The sequence below is a fragment of the Seriola lalandi genome, unplaced genomic scaffold (genome assembly GCF_002814215.2).
Source record: "Seriola lalandi dorsalis isolate HSWRI2012SDOR001 ecotype SW California unplaced genomic scaffold, Sedor1 jcf7180002054572, whole genome shotgun sequence".
In the NCBI taxonomy this organism is placed as follows: domain Eukaryota; kingdom Metazoa; phylum Chordata; class Actinopteri; order Carangiformes; family Carangidae; genus Seriola; species Seriola lalandi.
In genome coordinates, this window is record NW_019525125.1 from 798632 (window position 1) to 825108 (window position 26477).

Genomic DNA, 26477 nt, shown 5'->3' on the forward strand with positions numbered 1-26477 from the left:
AAAAGTGTCAGCTCGCCCACATACTGTATGACACCTCAGTTGGTCATACAGTGACTCAAATGGTCATTTAAAGATGCTATATGTAAGGTTTTGCTGTCGCTACAATAATACAAAATGCTAGCTAATGTTAGCATGAGCAGCTGGTTACTTACAAGTCTAGACAAAACATTGAGAGTTCAGCATCAAACTTCAACTCCAATGTTAACCCTTGTTTCTATTTCTATCACTTCTTTTCTTCTACTGAACTGTACAGCACCTTTAATGACTCAGTATTTTCAGAAAACAATGCTGAGTAATTCAAACATGCGACATTTGGTGGATATCTTTAACCAAAAATGCCTGATATTAATGCTGCATATGTTTATATATTTGTAGCATGACCAGCCCAACAAAACTGATCCATCCATCTCTCTTAGCAGTAACTACTTTCATATCCACTACAGAATGGTATTCTTTCCCACATTTTGCATGGTAGAATCAAACAAAACAAAGAAACACCAAGTAATTGTTGTGTTATGCCCTCCAGAACAACTCATATAAACGTTTTCTGATCTGGTGTCATTATTGAAAAAATTATAATACTGTTTCATTTTGGGTAAGCAAGTGTTTAGTTAAGTTGCTACATTGACTCAAAACATTGTAAAAACATTGGTTTTAGTTAAAAAAAATCACTGCTTTGTTAAGATTTGGGGTGCTTTGTTATTATGGTTACAATAATAAACACTTGATTGGTTCAGGGACAGTTTTGGTTCATGGTTAAAGGGAACCAACAATGGCTGTTAGTGGGAAACAGGAAACAAAAAGTACTCTGCTGCAGTTTTAAAGTCCAATGTTTTGTTGACCCATCCATCCACCCTGACTCCCTCCGGATGTGGGCTTTATGGCTCTGTAATAATGTCACGCTACTTCTTCCTTTGCTCTTGGTGGACAACTTTCATAATTACTGTGGCCGCTGCAGGGTTTTGCCACTTTAACATGAACATATGTCTTTTTTGAGCCCACAACTAATGCTGTGCCATGCTTTTCTCATGGTGGCTAAAAGCTAAGTAAGGTCATTGCCCAAAACTTGAGCCTCAGCTACACGGAAAGACTTTGTTAAAAAAAGGTGATACATTTTAATCCCCATTCATCTATCAACTGCTCTGTGCATCCATTTATTTCCATTTTATTATGCAGGTAAAGTTTCTTCATCTAGTTAGTAAGCCAGTGTACCAAGCAAGGTGAGCTCGGCTGTTTAAGCATTCATCCCCCAAAACACTGCAGCCGTTCGTAAACAGCAAACAGCAGCCTAATTACTTGGGTGACTTATCGGACAGGCTGTTGTGTGCATCCCAATGAATGGCCCTGTAATGGCATCTTCAGATTTATTATATATCACAGACGCTGCTTTATTCGAGGATGAGCCGCCTTTTTCGAAAAGGACAGCTGGATGGCATGAATGCCCAGAGCAGTATGATGAGCGGACGTGCTGGAGCACAAGTGATTCCTTTGTTTTATTTTTAACACTCCTCGCTCTACTCATCCACTTCCCCCTTTTACTTCCATCACCTCTTACTCTTCTTGTTTTTCTGTCTCATCTTTGTTGTTCTCCCTTGTTGTCAATTATCTTTTCTTAGCTTCTTTTTTTCCTTATAATTATCTTTTTATTTTTATCTCTGTTTGCTCGAGCACTTTCATAAATTCTCACTCAATTTCCTTTCCCATTTTTTCCTTGTGTTGACTGGCTACGATATTGTATTTATTGTCTTGTTCACCAGCTGTTTTTCCCCTTTCTGTTTTTGTCGAGCGAGGGTTGGATTTGTCGGAAAGAACACGGGAGGGAAGTTTATTTTGGACGGGCTGCTGGTTCACGCCGTGTGTTTGGACAGTGCAAGTGGGTGGTTCAGTGTAACAAGCCAATTTTAGAAGCGTTGGGGTCATTGTCAAATTTCCTCTTTGACTGCACGCCTCCGCTATCGTTCCTGTCGTCCGCTCTTGCTCACTCACTCGATCTCTCGAAACTGGTGAAGGCATTTACGGCGAACCAAAGTGACAGCTGACTTCAACTCTAATCATATTAAACTGACCACACAAGGTTGCCCCAAGCTATGAGCAATTTTCTCTTTGCATCTGTCTGTTTTCTTGTTTTCTGTCTTTCCTCCTCGCTCTTTTCTCTCTTCCTGTCTCAGCTTAACGGAAGGATACCAATCCATGACTCACTGACTTACTCATTCATTAATATTCGGGCCAGCCATGTGTGAGCGATATAATGAAAGAAATTGTAAAACAGTTATGAGCCTTTGTATGCATTCAGAGTCTGGAACTTATTAAAAAAAAAAAAAAACTTGAATCAAGTGGAACACATAGTGATTCACCTGGAAGTGGAGTTGGTAAATTTGAAAACCTTTCAGTGCTGCTGGATGGTATCTACCATGACCTGTTGGCCTTCAATACTGAAATACAGAGTGTTTTCTCATTTATTTCATTAATATTTGACACATTTTGGTGTTTTATCCTGGGAAGAGTAGTGATATTAATGTTTACACATTGGAAAATCTCTCTATCATGGCTTAATTTGGTGTTTAACAGGGTTATTTCGCAATAAAGTATAGGGTAAATATATTTTTAAACATGGTTGGCACCCTGAGGGTTAGGTGAACCCAAGAGCAGTTAATCTAAAATGAATAGAGAGAGAAGATCATGTCATAGCTCTGCTTCTGTAGCTTTCTGTAAATGAAAAGGATGCTCAGTTTACGTTCAGTTACAGACATGGATGCAGGAACTGTCTCTTTTGAATGAACACAAGTCCTGAAGGCCACTGAAATATGTCTAAAATTTGTTAGTGAAATAGACCCAGTTAACACCTCTTTGTCATGCGCACAATCAAAAGTGTTTATTCAGGCGATGGCAGCTATTGTTAGTGTTACTCATTACTGGCAAGTCAATTTTGTGAATATTTGCAGATATATTACCAGAGAAGTGTGCACCATATGCCATCATCACCTGGCTCTTCAGTCATATCTTGGCACTGAGTTAAAATCAACAAGCAGAATTCATCCTGGAAAAATCCCCCGTCATCTGTCATCTTATTTGTTTTTTCAGATGCCAATCTGCACTGAAAATGTTTGCATTGGCTCTGTGATGATGCCCAACCAGCACGTTCGGAAACCAGATGAGGTCAGATCCAAAGAGGAGCTTCTTCCACTGGCCACAGACTTCATAGACCAGTACTACACCTCTATCAAAAGGCAAGTGCTAGCCTGTAATAGCTTAGCGTGAAGAGCTAAACTCCAGAGGGCAAGAGCTATTAACAACTTGTTTTTGCAGCCTAGTGAAACAGAAAGGACATATGAAGATAAAGCAAGTATTATTGGTGTTATATTATTAGGTTATGTGGCTCTAGCATAGCTACATATGTTTGTAGTTAGTGCTACTAACTGCTGGCTCATTAGTGTGTAGCTTGTTTAGCTAGTTATCCTGGGGTTAGCTAGTTATCCCTGTAAACATGGACAGTTAGCTAACTTTTGTTCAGACCAAACTTTCTGTTTAAAGTAATTCTTTCTAATAACAGTTTTTTTGACTTTTCAAACAACCTTTCTACCCAAACAAGATGCAGCAATTATTGACAGTAGTTACACCTGTTCGTGGTTCATCTCAATCTTAACTTTATTAACAGTGCCTGCTCTCAATGTGTCAACACAGTTTTTTTTTTTTTTTTTAAGAGAACCTTTAAGAGGCATGTATGTACATCTTTTTCACTTGCTCTTGTGTATCTGTCCTACACACAGGTATGGCTCTAAGGCCCACGTGGACAGGCTGGAGGAGGTCACCAAGGAAATTGAAGCTTCGGGAACATACCAGCTGAAGGACACTGAGCTGATTTACGGAGCCAAGCATGCCTGGAGGAATGCTGCGCGGTGTGTCGGGAGGATCCAGTGGTCCAAACTACAGGTGATTTACAGTATGCCTAAAATCATAGCTTTGGGATATCAATGCTATATACTGTTTCCATGCTGTTTTTGACAATTTGACACGGAATACGGTTAGTTTTGCATTTCTACTAGCATTTTCACTTTTGCATAGTATCCAAGAGAAGCAGTAAAAAGCTGACCAGTCAATTGTTATGGTTTTACAGTCAAATCACTGCCTACACAACAAATCCAAAAGCAAAAGTATTTTGTTTATTTATTTAAAACACCTACTGTGCATAAGCTCTGGCTCTGATTTCTTGTGTTTATATGTGCTCTCCCAGGTTTTTGATGCTAGAGACTGCACAACAGCTCATGGAATGTACAACTACATCTGTAACCACATCAAGTACGCCACCAACAAAGGCAACCTGAGGTAAAAAATAAACACACCGCTCAACTCTGTACCCAAGTCTTGTTTCCTTTTGTTGTCTGTTTTTTTCCTTTTGTTCAACTGTGCTTGTGTTCCTCCTACCACACTTGGTCCTCTTCCCATCTGTCGCTACATGTTTCTCATCACCCTTCTCCATCTCTGACTACCCTGACTTGACCCGCTGTCCCATCTGTCAGTGCACGCGCTCTGTCTCTTCACACTGTATCTGACACTGTCCGCTGATTGTCAGTCTGTCAGTGTCTCAGCACCAATCATTGCCCTGTTGGTGCGGCCGCGGACCTTGCTAACAAGCAGTCATTTGTCAGACCTGCACAGCTCTCGCTTACTTTCTGCCAAGTCCTAATCACATGTGACACCTCATATTTACTTCTTGGATGATGGATAGCTTCTGACTCATTACTACACTTACTCTGGCCTTCGGAGGGACAGCTCGGATACACATGTTGATAAGAGCCAGCACATCATCCTGACTGTGGCTCTCTCAGTCTGGCTAGTTTCAACATAAGTAAACACAGGCACAGAAATAAACAACATGGTGCTGTTGCGACATGTTGCTATAGTTTAGGAATGGTTTTGTCAAAATCGCCTGTCAATATTACAGAGATGATCCTTAATATGATGCAGGGCAACTATGAATCAACTGTTTTCAGGTGGTGGATTTCATGGCAACGGTTCAGTGAATATTTGTTGCAACTATGAGATTTTGTAAAAAAAAAAAAAATAAATAAAAAAAAATTGTCAAAATGTCATTAGATTGTATTGATTGCAAGGATAATATATAAATATATTGACGTGCATATTCTGTATATTTATGAAGGTTATATCTTTTGGTTTAATCAGTAATGTAAGTGATTAACAAGAAAAATATTGGGTTGCCAGAGTGTGTCTATAATTTCTCTTAGTTATTATGCAGTTAAAATGTTTGTGATCATTTATTAATACTGGTTTTCTCATGTATAATTAGTTAACAAGTCTGTAGTTCTGTTTCTTAATAAGTCACCAATAAATCATCAAATTTGCAAACAACAATACATACATGGTCTTTATAGCTTCAGTAAATTATGTATTAGTATAGTTAGTAAAGCCATAAGTTACAGCTTATAACTCCTTAATAAATGGTTCCATATTATAAAGTTGTACCAATAACAAACAGTTGTTGTATGGGAAGTGATTATTACTGTATAAAGCGTTTGGCCAATTGGATTTTACGATTTAATAACAATAATAATGATAATACAATTACAAATATTGTTAAATAATGTAATAACTTGCAGTCTTTGCTCTTCATTCTCTTATGTGTAAGTGATCTACCTTTTTTTGAAATTGGACCCCACTTAACCACCAGTTGCGACATTATATGTTGCCCACAAGAGGACAAATTAAAGTGAAATGTATCATTTGCTGTACATACAGTCTGATCGTAGAGACTATGGCTATTGGTTTCATTTACACCATTCGCCCGAGCCAAGCTGAGAAATTTGTTTCCTACATATGTAGACTGCAAAGCACAACTGGCCCAGATTCACACCAGCTGCTCGCCCCCCTCAGCGACTTACAACCAGCTTAGCAGCATTAACACTTTTACCCAGTCATGACATTAAAACACTACTGGAATGTAGAACCGACCAAAGGTAGCTAAGCTTTGGCCCTGCTGTAAGTCCTTTGACATAACATAAATAAGAATGCATTTTGGCAGATTATGTGCACAACAATACCAACCATCTGTTGTAATGTACTTAGATATTCAAATATACCATGTAATGCTTTGTTTTACACCCTCTTACAGTATGTACAGGGATTAACATGCTGTTGATCTAAGATGTTTCTGTTAGAGTAGTAATAAGATTATTACTAAAACTAGTTATAATCTCACATATGCACATGTTGTGAATATCTACATTACACATTATTTACATGGTTTTTTTTTTTTTTCTCATAGGTCGGCCATCACCATATTTCCTCAGAGGACAGATGGTAAACATGACTTTCGAGTGTGGAACAGTCAGCTGATTCGTTACGCTGGTTACAAACAGCCTGATGGGCAGATCATGGGAGACCCTGCAAATGTTGAATTTACTGAGGTACATAAGAGGAGCTGCATTTTTTTAAATTCCGTGGGGGGTAAAACTGCAACATCTCACTTTGAAAGACAAATCTACTGTCAGCTCACATGTTGCTTGTGGTCACCAGATCTGCATGCAACTGGGATGGAAAGCTCCAAAGGGTCGTTTCGACGTCCTCCCCCTCCTGCTGCAAGCCAATGGGAATGACCCTGAGCTGTTTGAGATCCCCGAAGACCTCATCCTAGAGGTGCCGATCGTGCACCCAAAGTGAGTTATTCCTTTTCTCTGAGGTGTGTGTGAAACATACAGAATCTGGCAAAACAAAAGAGCAGAGAGGGCAGCTACAAAAAGACATCCACCCACTCACTCTTCTCTTAACAGCACTTCTTAAACAATGGGGTACTTTTAAGACAAAAGTCTGATTGGGTTGTCGTCACATTCCAACTGTGCTGATTGTTCCCAGAAAGCACAGCTAGCTATGCTTTATCTGTTGCTATGCCAGATTTTGTAGTAACCATGGGGCCTGTTAGTGCGGTTTTCAAGCTTACTCCTATTTTTTACTCTCATGTGTTTGCTTTACTTTTAAGAATAAATAGCAGTTACTGCACGAAAACCCTGGACCAATAATGCCCTGGAGATCTTAAGTATTAAGCTTATCTAATACCCATAATCTCAGTAAAGAATTGGGTATTACACTAGTTTTCACACCTACAGATGCACACAGAGCTATCACTACATCACTGCAGACACACTGAGCTCCCTGCCAGACTCCCCCTAAAAAATTGGCATCTCTTGCTCCATACCCCGCATCAGCTGGCCCTCAGCTCTGGCATCAGCTTGGCACAGGCTGCAACCACCAGTAACATCTCATCATTATATGAGATTAGACCCAGCTCTGCAAATAATACACTGAAAGCAATGTCATCAATCCCCCTGGAGGGTGGTAGATAGAGGTCCTGTCTGCTCTGTCCAGCACTGAAAAGCTGTTAAAAGTGTTTTTCTTTTGTGTTAATGTTTGTTTTGGCTGCATTTCTTTTTGATGACATGTATCTCAGGGGTAATTAACTGTGCTCCTAAAAATGTTTATGACTGTGCACTTTGCAATTGTTAAACATTCACCTGACCTCAGTGGGGAACATAAGGACTCACCTGAAATGAATCCAGCCCATAGCCGTAATTCCCCTGTTTGCTCTGCTCAGGTACGAGTGGTTCAAAGAACTGGACCTGAAGTGGTACGGCCTCCCGGCGGTCTCCAACATGCTGCTGGAGATCGGCGGCCTGGAGTTCACTTGCTGCCCCTTCAGCGGGTGGTACATGGGCACGGAGATCGGCGTGAGGGATTTCTGTGACAGCTCACGCTACAACATTCTGGAGGTAGTATGTCGTGCCAAAACACAGACTCCATTGTAAAAAGGGGGAGAGAAGAAGAGCATGTGTCGTGTTACCAAATGACCCAATCAGATTGCCATTCTATTTCTAATTGGGCACGCTGAGGAGGAAGCTGATTAACAGCACTTGTCAAGAAATAAAGCCTTCGTGTGCTTTGTTGCAAATTCTCTTTACATAAATTACACAGTGTTAATTTTGATATTATGCCAAAATATTCTTGTATTTACTCACTTGTGCGTGTGTGATATTTTGTCCTTTGTGATATGGCACATAATTAGACTGATCAGACAATCTGCTATCTTTGCATGTATCATAGTCAGACAAGTGGAAGAGAGGGTTTCCCATTCCTAAAATGAAGAGCACTTCAGGGCCAGCCTTGGTGGATTTGTCTGACATCTGAAGTGTGGAAATTGAGCTTGCATTTGGTGAAGGGGGCTGTTTGCTTGCACAATGTACTTTGGGGTTTGTTCTGTAACATCCTTTGCGTGAAATAAGAAGAAAACTTTTTAGCCAATGAGACAATGAGATCACTTCAATGAGTTAAAAGATTGAAGGCATTCATTTTAATGAAACACTGTCAGACATTGGAGAACATTAAGAAATGATGATGTTTCTAATTTGTTTTTATTTTCGAGATTGAACCACTACTATGAGCTAGCACCTGCTGGATGCATGAAACGTACTTGAACATCACACTTGGCTGCGAAAAATCTAAATGGACATAACAGGCCTTGACCAATGAAATGTCAGACTATTTTCCTTAGGTGTCACTTTGTTTGTTTTGCATGTGAACACCTATGGGAGTTTTTCAACTCTCCACCTCCGTCATCCCTCCAGTAGAGTTCAGACACTTGTAGAATCAATGCCAAGGTTCTGGTGGCACGTGGTGGCGCAACACTTTACTAAGACACTTCATGTTGGTTTGTCCTTTAACTTGTCACCCGTCTGTAGCTCATATCTGCAGCACACCATGCATGGTGACTTTCATATCAGAACTGTCTTATTGAATTTTCTTTTTATGTTGTATAGGAGGTTGCTAACAAGATGGCCTTAGACACCAGGAAGACTTCCTCCCTTTGGAAAGACCAGGCGCTGGTGGAGATCAACATTGCTGTTCTCTACAGCTTCCAGGTAGGTGCCTCTTTAAGTTTGTATACTAGATTTAAAGTAATACTACACCAAAACAGATCCTATTAATCTCAAACGCTTGTCCTCCGTTCTTGGGCTCTGAAAAGCTTGAAGCTTGATTCTTGAGTCATTTTGGATTCACAGCTGTTCTAATTGATCACATTTCAAAGGGGGAAAAGAAAATATCCATATAAACATCACTTCTTAGATTCGATAACTTCTCCAGCATTTTGCACTTCTTCTCTGTCCATTTGAATGCTCACTATGTCCTAAACACTTACATTTTTGCCAAAATACAATTAGAAATACATATAGTCAGATCTACCACAGGTAGCAGTATCATTTTAAGTATAATCTTGAAATGAAGCTAAACTAAACATAGAAACCTACATTTTACCACTTTAATGTTATAGCTGTCTACCACAGTGTTCCCCTAATTTTTTCAGCAGTGGTGCTGTGTGTCCGTGACACCATATTTACACGTTGGTTGAGGAATAGTTTATAATGACCTTTTGACACTTGAAGGGCTCAGGAGGCCTAGATATAATTTCACTAACAAGATGAGTGTACAGGAAAATGTTACACCAATTTAGTGTGTACCTCTTCATAGTTGGCATTAGGGATGTCACGATACCAGAAATTTAGTAGTCGATACCAATACCAAAACCACACACAATAAATTCCATGTACTTTCTCTTTCACTCCTTTATTGAAAAATACGGATAAAAAAAACAAAAAACAAAGAAAAGTGGCATGTAGCCTTCAAGTATTTAAAGCAAACAATACTTTGCTAAAATATAAGCAGTAAACTTTTTATTGCACAGCATTATTTCAACTGTGGTTTGGAAAGTGTGAAGGCAAACGGGCTTTTGTGGGTCTATAATCAACCTCTCATCATCCGCCTCCAAAGAAAAATATTTACATACGCGACTCTTCTGGCTTTTTCTTTCGACGAGCCGGGGCGCTGCAGCTGGACCAAGTTGTGTGCCTGAACTTGTCGCCATCTTCCATTTGTAATCGCGGCTAGACTGCAGCCTAGTAGTGGACGTTCCTCATCCTCCCTTGGGCAGAGGCAGAGCATGTGCCGGAGAAACTGTGAAAATGTTGCCAGTGATGCAGTAATTAGTGTTAATGTTCTTTTACGCATGTTTTTGGTAGATTACTGTCACTTTTGCACCATGAGATAAGTTGCTCAGACAGTTAATGACATCCTGCTTGAGCACAATGAGACCTGATCCCTCATTCAACTGTCTCCCTCAATAGGATGTCAATCTTATGTTACTTCCTAAGAGGCTGACTATCAATCTCATCAAGTGTCAGTAATTTCGGTACCTTTGATATCACAAGAAAACGGGTACCGTCTCGTTTTTTGCCACGTGGCATTGACCTGATACTGAAGTATCGGTTTTGGTGACAACCCTAGTTGGCATCCTGTATGATCTGGATATTGATAAAAAGTATTTTCATTAGTAGCAAAATTATGAGGGCAAAAAAAAAGGCAAAATTTGTGTTTGCGCCAGTTTTGAGAAATTAAACATGATATTTTGAAGTATGGGCCTCATCTCCCGATGAACGTCCAAATGACTCCAAAGTGGTGATTCATTTGTTTGCACATCATTTATGCAGGCAAAACAAACATTGTTGCTTCATTAATTCTCAAGTAATGAGCATGACACATCAGATAAATAAATTGTGATAACTTGAGAAATAATGAAGCACAGATGTTTGTGTGGTTTGCATAAATGTGCACAAGCAAGGTGAAAACAAATTGGGGTGTTGAGCTAGGACTGACATAATTTCTCAAAAATGGTTTGAGCACAGATTTCTATTTTGTGTGCACAAACGAACTGAAATAGTTTTATACATGTTCAGATCACATGGGCTGCCAACCTCACAGAGGTGCAATGTCGGCGCAAGGTTTGATAGTATTCCCTACATACTGTCTGTTTAGTTAGACTCACAACCTGAGTAATTAATGCGAAATGTAAAGGTAATAGGTAATAGGCTGTATAAAAGAAAGTACATATTTGACATATTTTTCTAATTGTGCTCCCCTCCCTATTTCTAGTCATGCAAAGTGACCATAGTAGACCATCACTCAGCTACTGAGTCTTTCATGAAGCACATGGAGAATGAGTACCGGGTGCGAGGTGGCTGTCCTGGAGACTGGGTGTGGATTGTGCCTCCCATGTCAGGAAGTATCACACCAGTTTTCCACCAAGAAATGCTCAACTACCGCCTCACCCCGTCCTTTGAGTACCAGGTGAGAAGAGTTGTCATGTGATCATGAATCACCCATTTGGTTAGCTATGTGTGAAAAATAATCCTAATCTGGAAATCTAAAGCACATTTTCCCTCGGGATGAATTCACCAACAGGCAGAGATACTACTAACTGCGCTAACATTTGCTTCAGTAGACCACAATGCAATGCATGGGATTTTGTGTTTTTGGCAGAGGGCATCAACACAATTATAGACATGCTCTCATGATTACAAATTAGTTGGCTGCCAAGCTATATTAAGGAAGTCATTAAAGGAAATTAAAGTTGGAAATCATTACCTGGAGTGGAAGTAGACGAGGCACATTAAAGGGAAGTGTGTACAGCAAATAGTGAATTAAAACTCCACTGTACCAAGTAACTCCTGGAAAACACTTTGCTGACGATATCTCAATATCTTGGAATGGATTTTAACTTCATGCAAAGACTTTGCCTGAACCCTGTTTCCTTTTTCGTCATGCAAAAGCCTGATCCTTGGAATACCCATGTTTGGAAAGGAGTCAATGGGACGCCCACAAAGAAGAGAGCCATTGGATTCAAGAAGCTTGCCAAGTGAGTATGCACTCACACAGAAACATTAGACAAAAACAATCCAATGCAATTGTTTTAATTTAGTGATGCCGTTTCTTCCTGCATTTATAGACCTCTTGAAATGTGAAAGGTAATGCGCTGTAGGATGTGTGTGTGTGTGTGTGTGTGTGTGTGTGGTAATTTAACGGCCAAACATGTAATCAATTTCCTGACAGACACATGGGAAGGAAGCTGGTGTGCTCAGCAGTAAAACTCTTTTAATCAACCCCTCTGGGAGTAATCAGAGCTTTGTCAGTGTTTTGTCTGTGTGTGCATGCACTCACGTGTGTGTGTGCTCTGCTATTAATATAATTGCCTTGAGGATATGACAAGCTAAGGTAATCACAATTGTCACGAATCTGCTACCTTAACATAATGTCAGCTGCGTGCTGAAGTGAGCCATACCACTGCAGCCTCCATTGCCAATTTCCATGGCTCAGTAACAAATGTTTTACCTGATGTATCAGCACGAGGGAGTCTCCCAAATCCTTGCAGAAGATTAAACGTTGCAAACTGTGACCTCGAATCACTAGTCCTTTGTTTTCCGTGCATCTTACTTTCTCACCTCTGCAGGGCTGTGAAGTTTTCAGCCAAGCTCATGGGCCAGGCCATGGCCAAGAGGGTGAAAGCCACCATACTCTTTGCCACCGAGACGGGAAAATCGCAAGATTATGCCAAAACTCTCTGTGAAATCTTCAAGCACGCGTTTGACGCAAAGGTACGCTTGCTCCCGCCTTGCATCATCTTATCCGAAAGTTTAACAGGAGCCGGTGTGTCATTGTACCAACATCTAATTGAAAAAGGAGGAATTCAAAGACATCATTCCTACATCCTACCTAGCCCCCACCCATCCTTCTCTCAGCTCTCTGGCTGACGAAGTCAAGCAGATGCCAGCTGAGTACAGGCGATGAGAGGGTAGAAGAAGAAGAAGAGAGTGTGTCTTTTCTTCTTCTCTCATGCACTAAAGTGCCACGGGTCGGAGGCAAGATTTATCCGCCGAAGCGTTTAACAGTGCAGTAGTTTAAGACAAGATCCTGCAGCACCCCTGGCTGTGCAAATCTGTTCGAAAAAAAAAAAACAAACCATGCTGCTCGCAATCATACACTCTGTGCTTTTCCTCCAGGTCATATCTTATTCTCCCTTCTTGCTTTTCCACTGTGATCAATCACACAAGAAGAGATTCATGCATGCTGAGAGTGGGTGTGTGTAGATGGATAGCAGGGCAGATGTGAACGCCTAGGGGACAAATCTTAGTTGTCGTGGGGCTAAAGCCCAGTTTTTTTTTCTTCACGCTTTTGGTTGTGTGTCTGTGTGTGTGTGTGTGTAAGTGTGTGTGTGTGTAAGTGTGTTTGTGTGTGTGTGTGTGTGTGTGTGTGTGTGTGAGAAATGTAAGCGCGGTCCATAGCGGACAAACACCATCATGTTGAGTGGTATGCATCATGGACGCTCGTTGTGTGGCAGCAGCATATTATCATCTCGTTAGAGGCGAGGACAGAGTGGTCATTACAACCTCCTCCTCTGCCAACGGCTGTGTGTTCAGCCCTAATTTATATGCTCAAGTCATCTGTCGTGTGCAGTGTGTGTCTAGGAGACGAGAGCGAGATAAAGACTGCACCATGTATGTGGGGGGCTAAGATTCACTCAGCATTAAGGTTTTTTATTTATTTTTTTTTAGGTCATGTCAATGGATGAATATGATGTGGTGGATCTGGAGCATGAGACGCTGGTGTTAGTGGTGACCAGCACATTCGGCAACGGTGATCCACCTGAAAATGGAGAGGTACATCTGTTATATTTAACAGCTGTAGTTCATTGAGCGCAGGACAGATGTGCAGATTACCAATTGTTCTTTTGTTGCTTTAGAAATTTGGAGCTGCCTTAATGGAGATGCGCCACCCAACATCCAACACAGAGGACAGAAAGTGGGTTTAGTCCCTCAACTCGCCTGTCTTTGTATCCGTGCATGTCAGTTTCCATCTTTCATTTTCCTTGAGTTACACAACTATGTGTCTCATCTCTCTGCCTTTGCTTCCTGTCCAGGAGCTACAAGGTCCGTTTCAACAGCGTGTCCTCCTACTCTGACACTCGCAAGTCCTCCAGCGATGAGCCAGAAACCAGAATCAACTTTGAGAGCACCGGACCTCTCGCTAATGTCAGGTAAACAAAACCAGGCTAGAACATATCAAACAGAGTTTATGTGATCAAGCTTGACAAAAAAATGATATACTTATAAACAAGATACAAGTAGCCACTTTCCCATCAGGCTTTTTTCCCACTAACACAATGACATGGAATATAAAAGTAAAAAATGTTTGTAATTTTACAACATGCTCACATCATACTTAACTAACAATTAACAAAATCTCCAAATTTAATTTATTTATTCAGTGAATTAAATTTTCATTCTCACCCTGAACATACTCTATGAGAGAGTGGGTTTCTTCCTCTGTGAAACTGTTTTGGGGACAAATCTTATTGCAGTGGACAGTTTGCTGATTTGTTAAAGAAGAGCAGACAACAGAAATTTTCCTCAAACTTGAATCTGATGTGGGCTGACTGCCTCACAGCAAGAACAGCAGAACTTGTCTGCTCTCAGAGGAGCGGTCTATATCATGTTTACATCACTCTGAAACCAGGCGGGACAAGTATTAGTAAATCGTCAGCTGTTTTTCAACATTTTGGGCCTTCTGGAGAGGTAAGAAAGGGCGAGTTTGGAACGTGGGTTACGGTGGCGGCAGTTTGCGAATGTGTGTTGTTTGTGTTTTTCTTTTTTAACACCACCTGCCTCTCTATCTTTGTCTCTTTCTTCGCGTGTTTCTGTGTGTGTGTCTCTCTGTTTAGGTTCTCAGTGTTTGGCCTTGGCTCCAGGGCCTACCCACACTTCTGCGCCTTTGCCCACGCTGTGGACACGCTGTTTGAAGAGCTGGGGGGGGAACGCATCCTACGCATGGGAGAGGGAGATGAGCTGTGTGGCCAGGAGGAGTCATTCAGAACCTGGGCCAAGAAGGTTTTTAAGGTCGGTTTCTTGGGCTAAGACCCTTTGGGCTTGGTTTAGTTACATTTTTCCCTTTAGTTCATGATTGGCATGTCGGTGACGTCTCATGGCTTGGTTTTGACATTAATATGGTCCCCTGTTTTCCACAACAGCATATATTAAAGGTGCCATAATGTATAAAGTGAGATTCCCTTGTCTTTTTTGATTATAAAGCAGGTCTAGGTTCTATACTAATACTTTGAAAGTATCAAAGTGCCCAGTCCACAGAGAAATGCTCACAGCCTGTATTCAGAAACGGCCTCAAAATGATTCATCAGGACTTCATCAGTAACTTTGTCAGCCATGCCCCCAGCACGGCCCACTTGGACCCAACATCCAGCATTCCAGGATTTGGTTTGGAGTGTTTTCGTGAAATCTGCTATATTTTTATTTGATCATTCAGTAAACAATCAGCAAATCAGAGAACATGCTCAAAGCCTCCTCTCTTCTGATTGGCTCACAGACCTGTTGTTTCTAGAGGTCCAGAAACATGCCTGATGTAAAACTACATTGAGATGTTTTTGGTTCTTAAAACCACAAATATATCTTCTTGGATATCAACACTTTAAATAAAACACAGGAAAAATATAAGATATGGGACCTTTGAATCAGAAATCCCTATCACTCCTTAAAAACAACCCCAACAGTCAAGGTAGCATTTCGAAGTTGTTTGGCCGTACATGACCTTGAGGTAGTGAAGACAGCCCTACTTAGCGTGCAGGAGACCGTTCTCCAAATCCTTTGCTATTCCTGTGCGATGCTCTCCTGCTGCTGTAGGTGTGAAGGGACGCTTTGAATAATGGTGGTGTTCTTTCCCGTGGCTCTGTTCTTATATGTCAAGGCTGCCTGTGACGTGTTCTGTGTTGGCGATGATGTGAACATCGAGAAGGCCAATGACTCTTTGATCAGCAACGACCGCAGCTGGAAGAAGAGCAAGTTCCGCCTGACCTACACAGCCGAGGCCCCGGCCCTCACTGAAGGTAAATAAACAACCTTGTGGGAGCTGAGTGATGAACTATTGAATGGTGTCTTGATATGAAAGGGTATAAGCAGATATAAGAAGCAGAGGGGCAGTAGGGTTATTGATCAAGACCAGTGGCTCAGAGAAAAATACTCTAATTTAATTGATAATTTTAAGTTATCTAATTTAGATAAATTAATTAGGTAATTATAGCACTTTCAGTGAGATATGGATTGAGATAAAGATCGAGATGTCTCTGTTACTTTAGCCTAACCTTACTGATATATGTGGGCTGGACAAAATAATAGAAACCCCTGTCAGTATAATACTATTCAATTCAACAGCACCACAAACTACATCTTCCAAAATGATCATATGTTGAAACAACGCCACTCTAAAAATGTTTCAACAAAAACTTAACATAACCTGGATAAGAAAAGAGAAGGGTTAAACATTTTGGGAAGTGTGTTAATTCACTTTCTTCCCCAGAGTTAGATGGGAAGATCAATACCACTGGAATGTGTGGTAGTATTAAGCAAGTGCCAGAAGGCAGTTACCTTAGTTTAGCATAAAGACTAGAAGGAGGGCAAAGCAGCTATCCTGGCTGTTTTAAAGGTTTGCCTAAAGCTCTCTAATTAAGACGTTGTATTGTTGTTTGTTCAATACATAGTGTTTTCTAGTCTTTATTCTAAGCTAAGCTACTCACCTGCTGGTGCTTGCTCTGTATTTAATGTACAAACAAGGAGGGGTATCGATCTTATCATCTAGAATCTCTCTCAGAAAGAAATAAAATTGCTGTATTTTCCAATAAATTCAAGTGTTCTTTAAATAAAAACAAGATTGGTGGTTCTCAAAGTGGGCTCCGGGGACCCACAGTGTGTGAGGATATTACTGGGGTTTCCATCAAAAAGGGGAATAATTAATTTTCACTATAATTCCATCCATAAGTAACACAGTGACAGGATGTGTGACTATTTTGGTCATGTGTTTCAAACACTTTCTGTAATAAAACTTCTTATCAGATGGGGGTCTGTGGTCTAATTAGTGTCAGTTTAGGGGTCCTTGATGTAAAAGGTTTGAGAACCACTGCTGTAAATAACTATTATTTTAGACAAAAATAATGTAAATGTTACGTATGTGATGTAATTTGTTTTCTGTCTGCCAACAGCATTATACACTGTTCACAAGAAGAAGGTCTCTGGAGCAAAGATGCTGGAATCTCAAAACTTACAAAGTCCAAAATCCAAGTAAGAGTATACTTACACATGAAATACTTTCACAGGAAAAGATTTGATACATATTTTTCTTATTTTTGTATAACTGGGTGTAATTTGTAAAATAATGTTGAACTGATCTAATGCACTCTTCTGGTGTCCAACTCCTTCATTCTGTTTACTGTGATGTGTGAACTAAATGGAACAGACTGAAAATGCTGCAGCGCTGTTCCCTAAATCTCTGATGTCTTTTGCAGTCGCTCTACCATATTTGTGCGGCTCCACACAAACAACCACGACAGCCTGAGCTACCATCCCGGCGACCATCTGGGCATCTTCCCTGGCAACCACGAGGACCTGGTTACAGCTCTCATAGATAAACTGGAGGATGCTCCGCCTGTCAATCAGATTGTCAAAGTGGAGTTCCTGGAGGAGAGGAACACTGCCCTAGGTAGGTGATGCTATTAGCAACGTCACGCTACTTTGCGTTGTACAGTAGGCGTGAAATCAGGAGGTGCTGCGGTTTAAAATCTGGGCATGATGTCAAAATCAAAACATGAATAAGAAACAGTCTCTGCAGCCTCATCAGACACCGTTAAGTCACACTTCAGCGAGGTATCTGTGCCCAGAAATCTTTCAGTGAAGCTGCATATTGGCAAACAGTTGTGATGACACTAGGTGACTTAATTGAGATTTTCACTGTGACTGTAAAGCAATGTGTTTCTTAAACACAGTATGTGTGCTTCAAAATTTTCCTTGACAAATAATAAATGTTAATAGCTTGTTAAGCTTCCTGCTTTCTTGTGTTGCCACCGGCTACCACACTAGCATAGACACAATGAATGGTTTATTACATACTATAATATAAGTGTAAGCGATTATAATTAATCATATTAAGCATCTAAAACTGGTGTATTAATTTGATTAATGAATTATTGATAACACAGCATAGCAAAGCCTCGACAGTTTATGATGACATGATTATATACATGAACAAATCATGTACAAATAATACCAAGCGTGTTTAAAGAGGTTCAGAAATATTAGGTAACATATGCTTCATATGAGGAACAGTTGTTGACAAATGCATTAACCAACTCTTTAAAATGACTTATATCTGCTTACAACTGTCTTAGACTGTCTTACAGCGTAACCTAAACCATTTAGTAAGTGTTTACATCCTGCCTAATGTATCTCAACAGTCTTCCTTGTTAAGTTAAGGTTAAATAAAAAGATAAAATGAAAGACAACAGCTCTAATGTCACTGCATCTAGCTTTTTTTTCTCTTCAAGTCTTGATTTGTCAGTCAGCAGTGAATTTCATTTCAGCCTCTTCTTGTGATTCACAGGCCTGTTTCACAAAAGCGATTTTCAAGCACTGTTTACATGCAGATTCCAAATTGTGTCTATGTGATATTTCACAAATGGCTGTTGCTCCCAAATTGCAAATACGTTTGTGTGGTCTACAGGGCTTTGGCATGCTCATGTAGGCAAGTATAGAGTTTGTTTGGATTAGTTCAGTGTGAATTAAACAGGAGAGGAAACGATCTCATGGTCCAAAAAGCAGCTTGCATGAAACAGGCTCTGGGCTGATGTAACAGGTGTAGTTTTAGCATAGAAATTCATGTTGTGTGTGGTTTTTATTTCATTTTTTTGGCCGCTTTGGTCAGCAGACCAGACGCAGAGCAACATTAGATTTGGTTTGGACTTCTGTTGAAAGACACAGATGTAAGTCTCCTCTTAGCTCTGTTTTAGCCTCAACCAACTCCTGAGAAAAACATCTGGCTCTTTAGCAGTAAATGCTCCACTGTGTCTGCAGTTTGGTGCTGTACAGGTTGTGAATGCTTAGTTTGTCGGTGCGTTTTCCCTGTAAACTATGACAGCGTCTTCGGGCTTCTTCTGGGGTTTTTTTTTGTCATTAATTTACCACCACCAACTGCAGAGTTGGGTTATTATCTGTGGAATTATTACTAAAATCATTCCCTGTCTTGTTATACATAGTCATTTAAAAACAGTTTTTTTTAATAAAATATGAATTAATTTAACTTTAACTCTCTTCTGTAGGTGTAATCAGCAACTGGACAAATGAGACTCGTATCCCTCCCTGCACCATCTACCAGGCCTTCCAGTACTTCTTGGACATCACCACCCCACCAAGCCCTGTGCTGCTGCAGCAGTTCGCTGCTCTGGCAACCAATGACAAACAGAAAAAGAAACTAGAGATCCTCAGTAAGGTAAATTCACTTAGTCTTCAGCATTATCATTAACACTGACCTTTAGAATTATTGAGCTGCTGCTGCACTGAGCGCTTAGCTTGGTTCGTGACCAGCCACATAAGGGATTTGCAATACATGTGCGTAGGCTTTATCCAAAAATATACTCTCTCTTTTTGCCATTTGAAAGCCAAATGTATGCAGACATTTTTTTATTAGGACACTTTTAGATGCACAGTTTTATAAAAAAAAGACACCATGTGTTTAAGGCACAACAGTAACCAACACATTCATCATGTTTGCTATCAAAATATGGGCGATAGTTTTCTGTGTCTGAAAGCTGATTTGATGCACTTTGCACCGATGGAAATACATACAGTAGGAGTGAGCTGGCGCCAAATTAAAGCCGCTGATCGTTCTAACCCAGAGCCATTCCCCCTTGCAGTGCCACCCACAATTCACTCTCCATTTTTGTCAATGTGTGGAAAAGGCTGGCTGAGGCCAAGCAGTGACTCATATGCTCTACATCGAATCATTGTCACCAAAGCAAGAGGAAAAGATGGAATGGCTCCTGAATTCAGAAAAAGAGACAGTACAGTAGAATCAGCGCTGCAGATCAGTTTTATTTTTGTATGTGCTAAATCTCCAGTTCATTTGCAGGACTGAAGCAGCGTCTCTCTGACTTTTCTAATCCTCTTTTTTTCATCCACGGATTCTCATTATAAGCATTAGAGAACACTCAAGCTGTTCTGTTTTCAAAAACTGAAATGATTAAACAAAAATGATATTACAAATCTATCAACAATTTCTCAAACCATCGAATAATATCACTCTATGAAGAGTCCCACTGCCCCATCTGTTTATCAAGGTTAAAGAACCAAGGCCCAAAAGTGCTTTCACTGTTAAAATTGTACGGTTCTTCATAAATTGCTCAGGGTGGAGACAACGCCAGGCCTCATAATGGGCACTGTGTCGCTCATTAGCGACTTGAGAACAAAGCAAAACTCAAAGTTTTTTTAGCCTGGTGGCAGTTCTCTAAATTCATCCCATCCAAATGTCACTGATGACACACAAAAACAGTTGGGCAGTGAACGGTGAATGGTTCTGCTTGTGGCTGCCTCCTGCTCTCCAGTCAGAAATGTTTACAGATCTAAGAGAGGAAACCATCCTCTTTTTTTCCTGTTGTTACGGCGGTTACTTTGGTTTCTTAATTAGGATAACAAAAATTCAACAACTTACCATATCCACGTGTACTTTTCCCCCGTCTTTCTCTTTGATTCCCCAGGGTTTGCAGGAGTATGAGGAGTGGAAGTGGTACAACAATCCAACACTGGTGGAGGTGCTGGAGGAGTTCCCCTCCATCCAGATGCCCTCCACTCTGCTGCTCACCCAGCTGCCCCTCCTGCAGCCTCGCTACTACTCGATCAGCTCCTCTCCAGAGCTGCACCCAGGAGAGATCCACCTCACCGTCGCTGTGGTCTCTTACCGTGCCAGAGGTAAGGACCTACTACTCATCATGGGATCTTTTTCATATCAGGAACTTCTCTAACAGAGCTGAGCACTAAATATTAAGATCTCTCCGAGGACATCAAGGCTGTGTAGGTGTAGCTGTAGGTGTTTATGGTCTTTTCTGCTGACCAGGAGGATGAACTTGAATGCTCCCATTAGGCTTTTGAGGGTCTGAAATTGGTCTCTTTATCGCTGACATTTCATATAGCCAATGTTCTTGACATTTCAGTAAAACTGCTAAATAAACGGAATCACCCCCTGTGGTTTCTAAACAGTATTTAACAGTAACTTATTACTCAAAAAGGAAGTACATATCCCGTATATATATACTTTTCTTTGGTTGGGTTTATGTCATGGATAAAAGACACTGTGCTGCAGCTCTTTCAAGGTTGCTGCAAAGACTCGAAAAGTCAGATGACTCAGCCTCTCTGAAAACCCTGCGATGGCTGAAAGAAAATTGATTGGAAGTTATCTTTGAAAGCCAGTCTGCTTTTTAGGGCGGCTGGACCACGACTGTAATTACAAGGAGCGTAGATTTAGAAACACCTCGGGAAGATTCAGTATCTCTAAACAGATTCTATTTAGAGATATGGACAAAAACATAAAATGAGAGAAAACAGTGCAGGTATACCAGTCTGTATGACAATATATTAGTTGCATTTGCTACCCGGATCTCAATTTGTTTTATTAATCTCAGTGCATAGTATATAACGATGCTCTTATATCTCCACCTTTGCAATTAGCATCCATTATGTCAGTCAGCAAATGTTACCAGGTGCTTCTCACTATCATTTTCTCTCGCATCAAGTAATGTATACTAGTACAAACATGTTACCATGATTGTATAAGCAGCAGCTGAATTACTGTAATTTTACCTTTAGAGAAAGAGAGAGGGAGAGAGAGAAAAAGAGAAATGGCCCTAGCCTTGGAAAACATATTAGGGACACTTACACTTCTTCTGTTAGTTTGTGCACTTAAAGAGAGTGGGAGGCAGAGGGGAGAGAAAAAGGTGAAGTGTTTTTTAGTAATCATCCCTTTCAGATGGAGAGGGACCTATCCACCATGGAGTGTGTTCATCGTGGCTCAACAGGATAGAGAAGGGGGAGATGGTGCCGTGTTTTGTCCGCGGGTAAATATCACAATGTTTTTTCCAAGGAATTTTGTTGAATGTCAGTTGAATCAGTATTGTTGCATGTTAAAGGAAAAGTTTGATATTTTGGGAAATAGTCATAATAATAATAAGAAGAACATGGAAACCAATCTCATGTCTGCCTGCTGAATTTGAAGCTGCCGCCGGTAGCTGGCTAACTTAGCTTAGCATAAAGACTGGAAACAGGGAAACACCTAGCCAGGCTCTGTCCAGATATAACAACAATCAGCACCTCTAAAGCTCACTAATGAAGACGTTGTTTCTTGCCTTTGTAATCTGATATTCATTGTTTGCTGGGCAACTGGTCCAAGTAATAGTCACATGTTGCTGCTAATAACTGCTAATGGAAGATATTTAGCATATAGACATGAAAGCGGTCAATGGACTCCACTTATGTAGTGCTTTACTAGCACTTTACACTACAAGCCTCATTCACCCATTCACTCACATACATACAGTGCTTTTTCTGTTGCCCGAGGACACTGCAACATGCGGTCTTAAGGAACTGGGGATCAAACCACAGACTTTCCAATTAGAGGGTGATCCTCTCTATCTCCTGAGCCACATCCACCTAATCACAGTCTGATCTAACTAAGAATGGGAATGAGCATGTTCCCCAAAACGTTAAACTGATACTTAATTTCACAAGCTTCCTTTACACTTTAGGATATTTTTACTACATATTTATTTATTTTTGCCTACCATTTCTTTTGTTATCATTTTAGTGCACCATCCTTCCAACTTCCCAAAGACAACCACGCACCTTGTATCCTGGTGGGTCCAGGAACAGGTATTGCCCCATTCAGAAGCTTCTGGCAACAGAGACTATTTGACCTTGAACACAAAGGTTGGTTTCCTCCCTCATTCTTTAGAGATGTTTATTGTTACCTTACAGAGAGGCTCTGTAGTTGAATTATAGGCGAGATCTTCAATTTGATGGCTGATCATGTGAATATCCTGGACAAGCTCATTCATTTTGTCCTCTAATTAAAATCCTGTCAAATGCACCTCTGAGTAATAAAACAGAATTAGATCAAATCCCTGTCAGAGGTTTAGATAATACAAAAAAAGAGCAGACTGTCATTTCTACATCTCCATTCAGAACAACACAGTAACTCTGCCTGTCACCTTTAAGGGATTGAATCCTGCCCCATGATCCTGGTGTTTGGTTGTCGGCAGTCCGAGATGGACCACATCTACAAGGAGGAGACCATCCAGGCCAAGAACAAAGAAGTGTTCAAGGAGCTTTACACGGCCTATTCCAGAGAACCCGGCAAACCAAAGGTACAAACACTTACCTGTCCATAAGTGTGGATGAGTCAGCTTATCACAACTCTCTTTGGACTGCTGTGTGGGTTTGAAATAAAATCACAGAGGAAAGGGCTGAATAAAAACAGCTGTGGTTATTGGGTCTGGAATACACTCACTCCAATTCACATGATTTGTTTCCACTTTATGACTTTCGACTGCAGTTCTTAGGATAACATTTTTATTATTTGGGCTTGTGCAGTCCTCTAACCTTCATGTCTCTGCCTCTTTTGCTCTTCTGAATGATTCTCGCTTTGTTTGTTTATGTTCCTGTTAGCAGTGATGCTTGGTAATTGAGTTTAAAAGAAGAACTCAAGAAGTATAATTTCGATACTCTGCAGTCTTTCAGATTGCAGTTTGCACTTGACTGATTTGTTTTCACATAGTTTCTTTTCTCACACATGGCTTCTTGATGCACACTCATCATTCCTCCTTTGCCTGTCAGAAATACGTACAGGATGTACTGCGCGAGCAGCTGTCAGAGACGGTGTACCAGTGCCTGAAGGAGGAGGGAGGACACATCTACGTGTGCGGGGATGTTACGATGGCCGGAGATGTTCTTAAGACTGTCCAGCAAATCATCAAGCAGCAGGGCAGCATGAGCCTGGAGGATGCTGGTTTCTTCATCAGCAAGCTTCGTGTAAGAGAGAGAAATGGTCACCATGATGTTTACCATTAAAACCCAATAAACAGCTTGGAAAAAAGTGAGAGTGAGAGTGTCAGGAAAGAGAGGGTCACATGAGAGGTGAAATGTGATCTACAGTGTTGAAGAGGTGCCATTGAGCTTGCAGTCAACTTCAGCTGAACAGACAAGGCTCTACTACACAGCTTCTTCATCTGAATATATGTAACTGAAACGTAGAGCTGAACAACAGAGGACCTGTTCAGTCAGTATTTCCTGAAAAAAATAATGGTTAACAAACACCGCCCACTGACTTAATTTCATTTGTGAACTCAAGCGTAAAAATGCTAAATATAGCCTTACACATCATTAACACACCTGTGTGTAGTATACAAATGAAGAGATGTTTTTCAGTACTGTTCAGTGAATGGGTAAAAATGCAATGACTGCAGGCATCTGAAGACACATTTACCAATCTACAAATGTTTAAGGAAGGGTATAAAGAAAAATCTCACATCTCATTCTGTAGTGCAACATTGCATGAAGAAAATAGAAAACAGACAGAATTAAAAGAAAAATTAGTGTAATACTGTATATAGTGTTTATTCAAATCTGAATACCAATAAGCAAAGCAGCTTGCTCACTTGTGTTATCTGGTGTAGTGTTTGGATTAAAAGAAATCTATATCCCTTCATCCCTTCATGCCATTGGTTATACCTGCTGTATCCACGCTCTTTAAGACTACACAGAAGAGGATAATCTGTATGCAGTGTGAATAATAATTTTTAGCTCAAACATTTCTAAGTGCTCTCTAATAATATAGTATGCTGTGAACTAAAAAATCTGAAATCATCAAGTATTTTATTTTTTTTCCCCTTCAGGAAAAGGCCATACCTAACAATGCTTTCAAATCAGACCTGTCATTCACTGTTTAACAATATCTGTAGCAATATCCATCTCACATATTCTCCCCTTCTCTCTTTCTCTCTCCCTCTACCAGGATGAGAATCGCTACCATGAGGACATCTTTGGTGTCACTCTGCGCACCTATGAGGTCACCAACCGGCTTCGTTCAGAGTCCATCGCCTACATTGAGGAGAGCAAAAAGGACTCAGATGAGTAAGTGGTTTGAGTCTTTAATTTCCAGTGTTTTACATAGGGGGTGCTGTCCTTTAAAAGGTTTTTCCTAACGACAGATTGGAGATATGAAAACATACAATCCTTTTCCCAAGGTGGGCCTGCACTTGAGTGAAACCTCAGTGGGTTGGTTCTTGTGAACTTTTTCAAATGTCAGTAATAGAGAAAAGACCTTGGGGTCAGTACAGGTTGATCCTAAAGCTAATACGAATGTGTTCAGTAAGTTTCATGGCAATATTCTTAGTAGAGTATGAGATATCTTGCATGCAATGTTAACATCTTGGCTTTTGCATGACTGCTTGTCAAACAGATTAATTGGGTAGTTAGCCTAGAATGAGGATCTCATACTAGTAACCCAGAAGCCTAATAGCTTTTCAATTTATTGTTGCATGCGGCCATCAAATTCTTTTTTTTTCTTCTGTTTTTTATTTTGGAATAATTTTAGAAAGGCTGCGAAATCAGAGCATAAAGATTGGCTCTTTATTTTATATTTAGCTATTCGCACCAGCTGTGCAACATTAGAGGAGCTATTTCTTTAAGTTTTGCTATTGCTACATTGCCAACATTAGCATCAACAGCTGTTTCCTTACCAGTCCAGAAGAAACTACTTTCCTTTACTCAGCGAGAGCTGTCTCCAGCAGCAGAAAGCAACGCCAATGTGAACTCTTGTCTCTACCATGGCTTTTCTTCTACTGAAGTTAGCATGCTAACAAGCAAGCCCCAGCCCATTTCGTCATTCTCCAAAAGCGAAACACTGCAGTCACCAATCTGCCATATTGCTGCTCAGAGTATGTATTATATCCTCTTGTCTTTTAAACGCAGCAATGGCTGAAGCCCTCGTCAAGCAACAATCTCCACCACCTGACTCATATTTTTGTTTTTTAAAAATAGAATCTAATACATTCATTTATTTTCTTCCTTCCTTCACTGTTTCATTATTAGTCTGTCTGTCTTTTAGTTGATTTTGGGAAACATGGTAATGTCTCGTGTCCACGCACGATGCATAAAACCAGTATCATTCACTTGTCTGCAACACTGCTGAACTGTGTGGGAGTCTATGATGTGAATATGTTGTTTATTTATCTTTTTTTTTTTACCAGAGATCCTTACAGCTGGTTAGCTCATGTTTCAGGAAAAAAGTGTTTTGGCACAGCCCATTGAAATTAATCCCGACCAGCGAGATTAGCTCTATCTCCGAGAGAATTAGTATAAGTCCAACTCCAATCTGCAGCCTGTAGTTGTCGGTGATACTGATGTGTTATCACCCTCAGTTTCAGATGAAAACAGAGTGGGTAACCATAGAAACCCTGTGGAGAAGGGCCTTTAAACTAACAGGATTAGAGTGAGAGCGAGTGGCTCTGTTCCATTTCTGTTTTTGTTTCCGTCGTTATTTGTGCATATTCAAGATTAAACACTTCATATACCCTTGCCATGAGAGCAAAACAAGGGCCCTACATAGCCACTATGGCTCATTAAGTACCAACATAATGCATCACAGACGATGGTTCCTGTGTGGATTGTCACTTGAATTTCACATTTGGCCATCAAAGCCCCTGCTTG

General features: G+C 40.5%; 1 protein-coding gene across 1 annotated transcript in view; it reads left to right on the top strand.

The window, feature by feature from the left end:
• nos1 (nitric oxide synthase 1 (neuronal)) overlaps nt 1–24903 on the top strand; it is a 36878-nt gene extending 11975 nt beyond the window's left edge. Inside the window, exons 5-28 of the mRNA XM_023417181.2 lie at nt 3082–3227; nt 3768–3930; nt 4232–4323; nt 6281–6422; nt 6532–6671; nt 7604–7778; nt 8823–8924; nt 10990–11184; nt 11667–11752; nt 12344–12488; nt 13446–13550; nt 13634–13692; nt 13811–13927; nt 14612–14786; nt 15646–15784; nt 16934–17012; nt 17237–17430; nt 19043–19212; nt 20477–20687; nt 21742–21829; nt 22576–22697; nt 22986–23134; nt 23604–23798; nt 24781–24903. Coding sequence (XP_023272949.2) covers nt 3082–3227; nt 3768–3930; nt 4232–4323; nt 6281–6422; nt 6532–6671; nt 7604–7778; nt 8823–8924; nt 10990–11184; nt 11667–11752; nt 12344–12488; nt 13446–13550; nt 13634–13692; nt 13811–13927; nt 14612–14786; nt 15646–15784; nt 16934–17012; nt 17237–17430; nt 19043–19212; nt 20477–20687; nt 21742–21829; nt 22576–22697; nt 22986–23134; nt 23604–23798; nt 24781–24903 — 3312 coding nt within the window. The remainder of the gene's footprint in view (nt 1–3081; nt 3228–3767; nt 3931–4231; nt 4324–6280; nt 6423–6531; nt 6672–7603; nt 7779–8822; nt 8925–10989; nt 11185–11666; nt 11753–12343; nt 12489–13445; nt 13551–13633; nt 13693–13810; nt 13928–14611; nt 14787–15645; nt 15785–16933; nt 17013–17236; nt 17431–19042; nt 19213–20476; nt 20688–21741; nt 21830–22575; nt 22698–22985; nt 23135–23603; nt 23799–24780) is intronic.
• The last annotated feature ends 1574 nt before the right edge of the window (nt 24904–26477 follow it).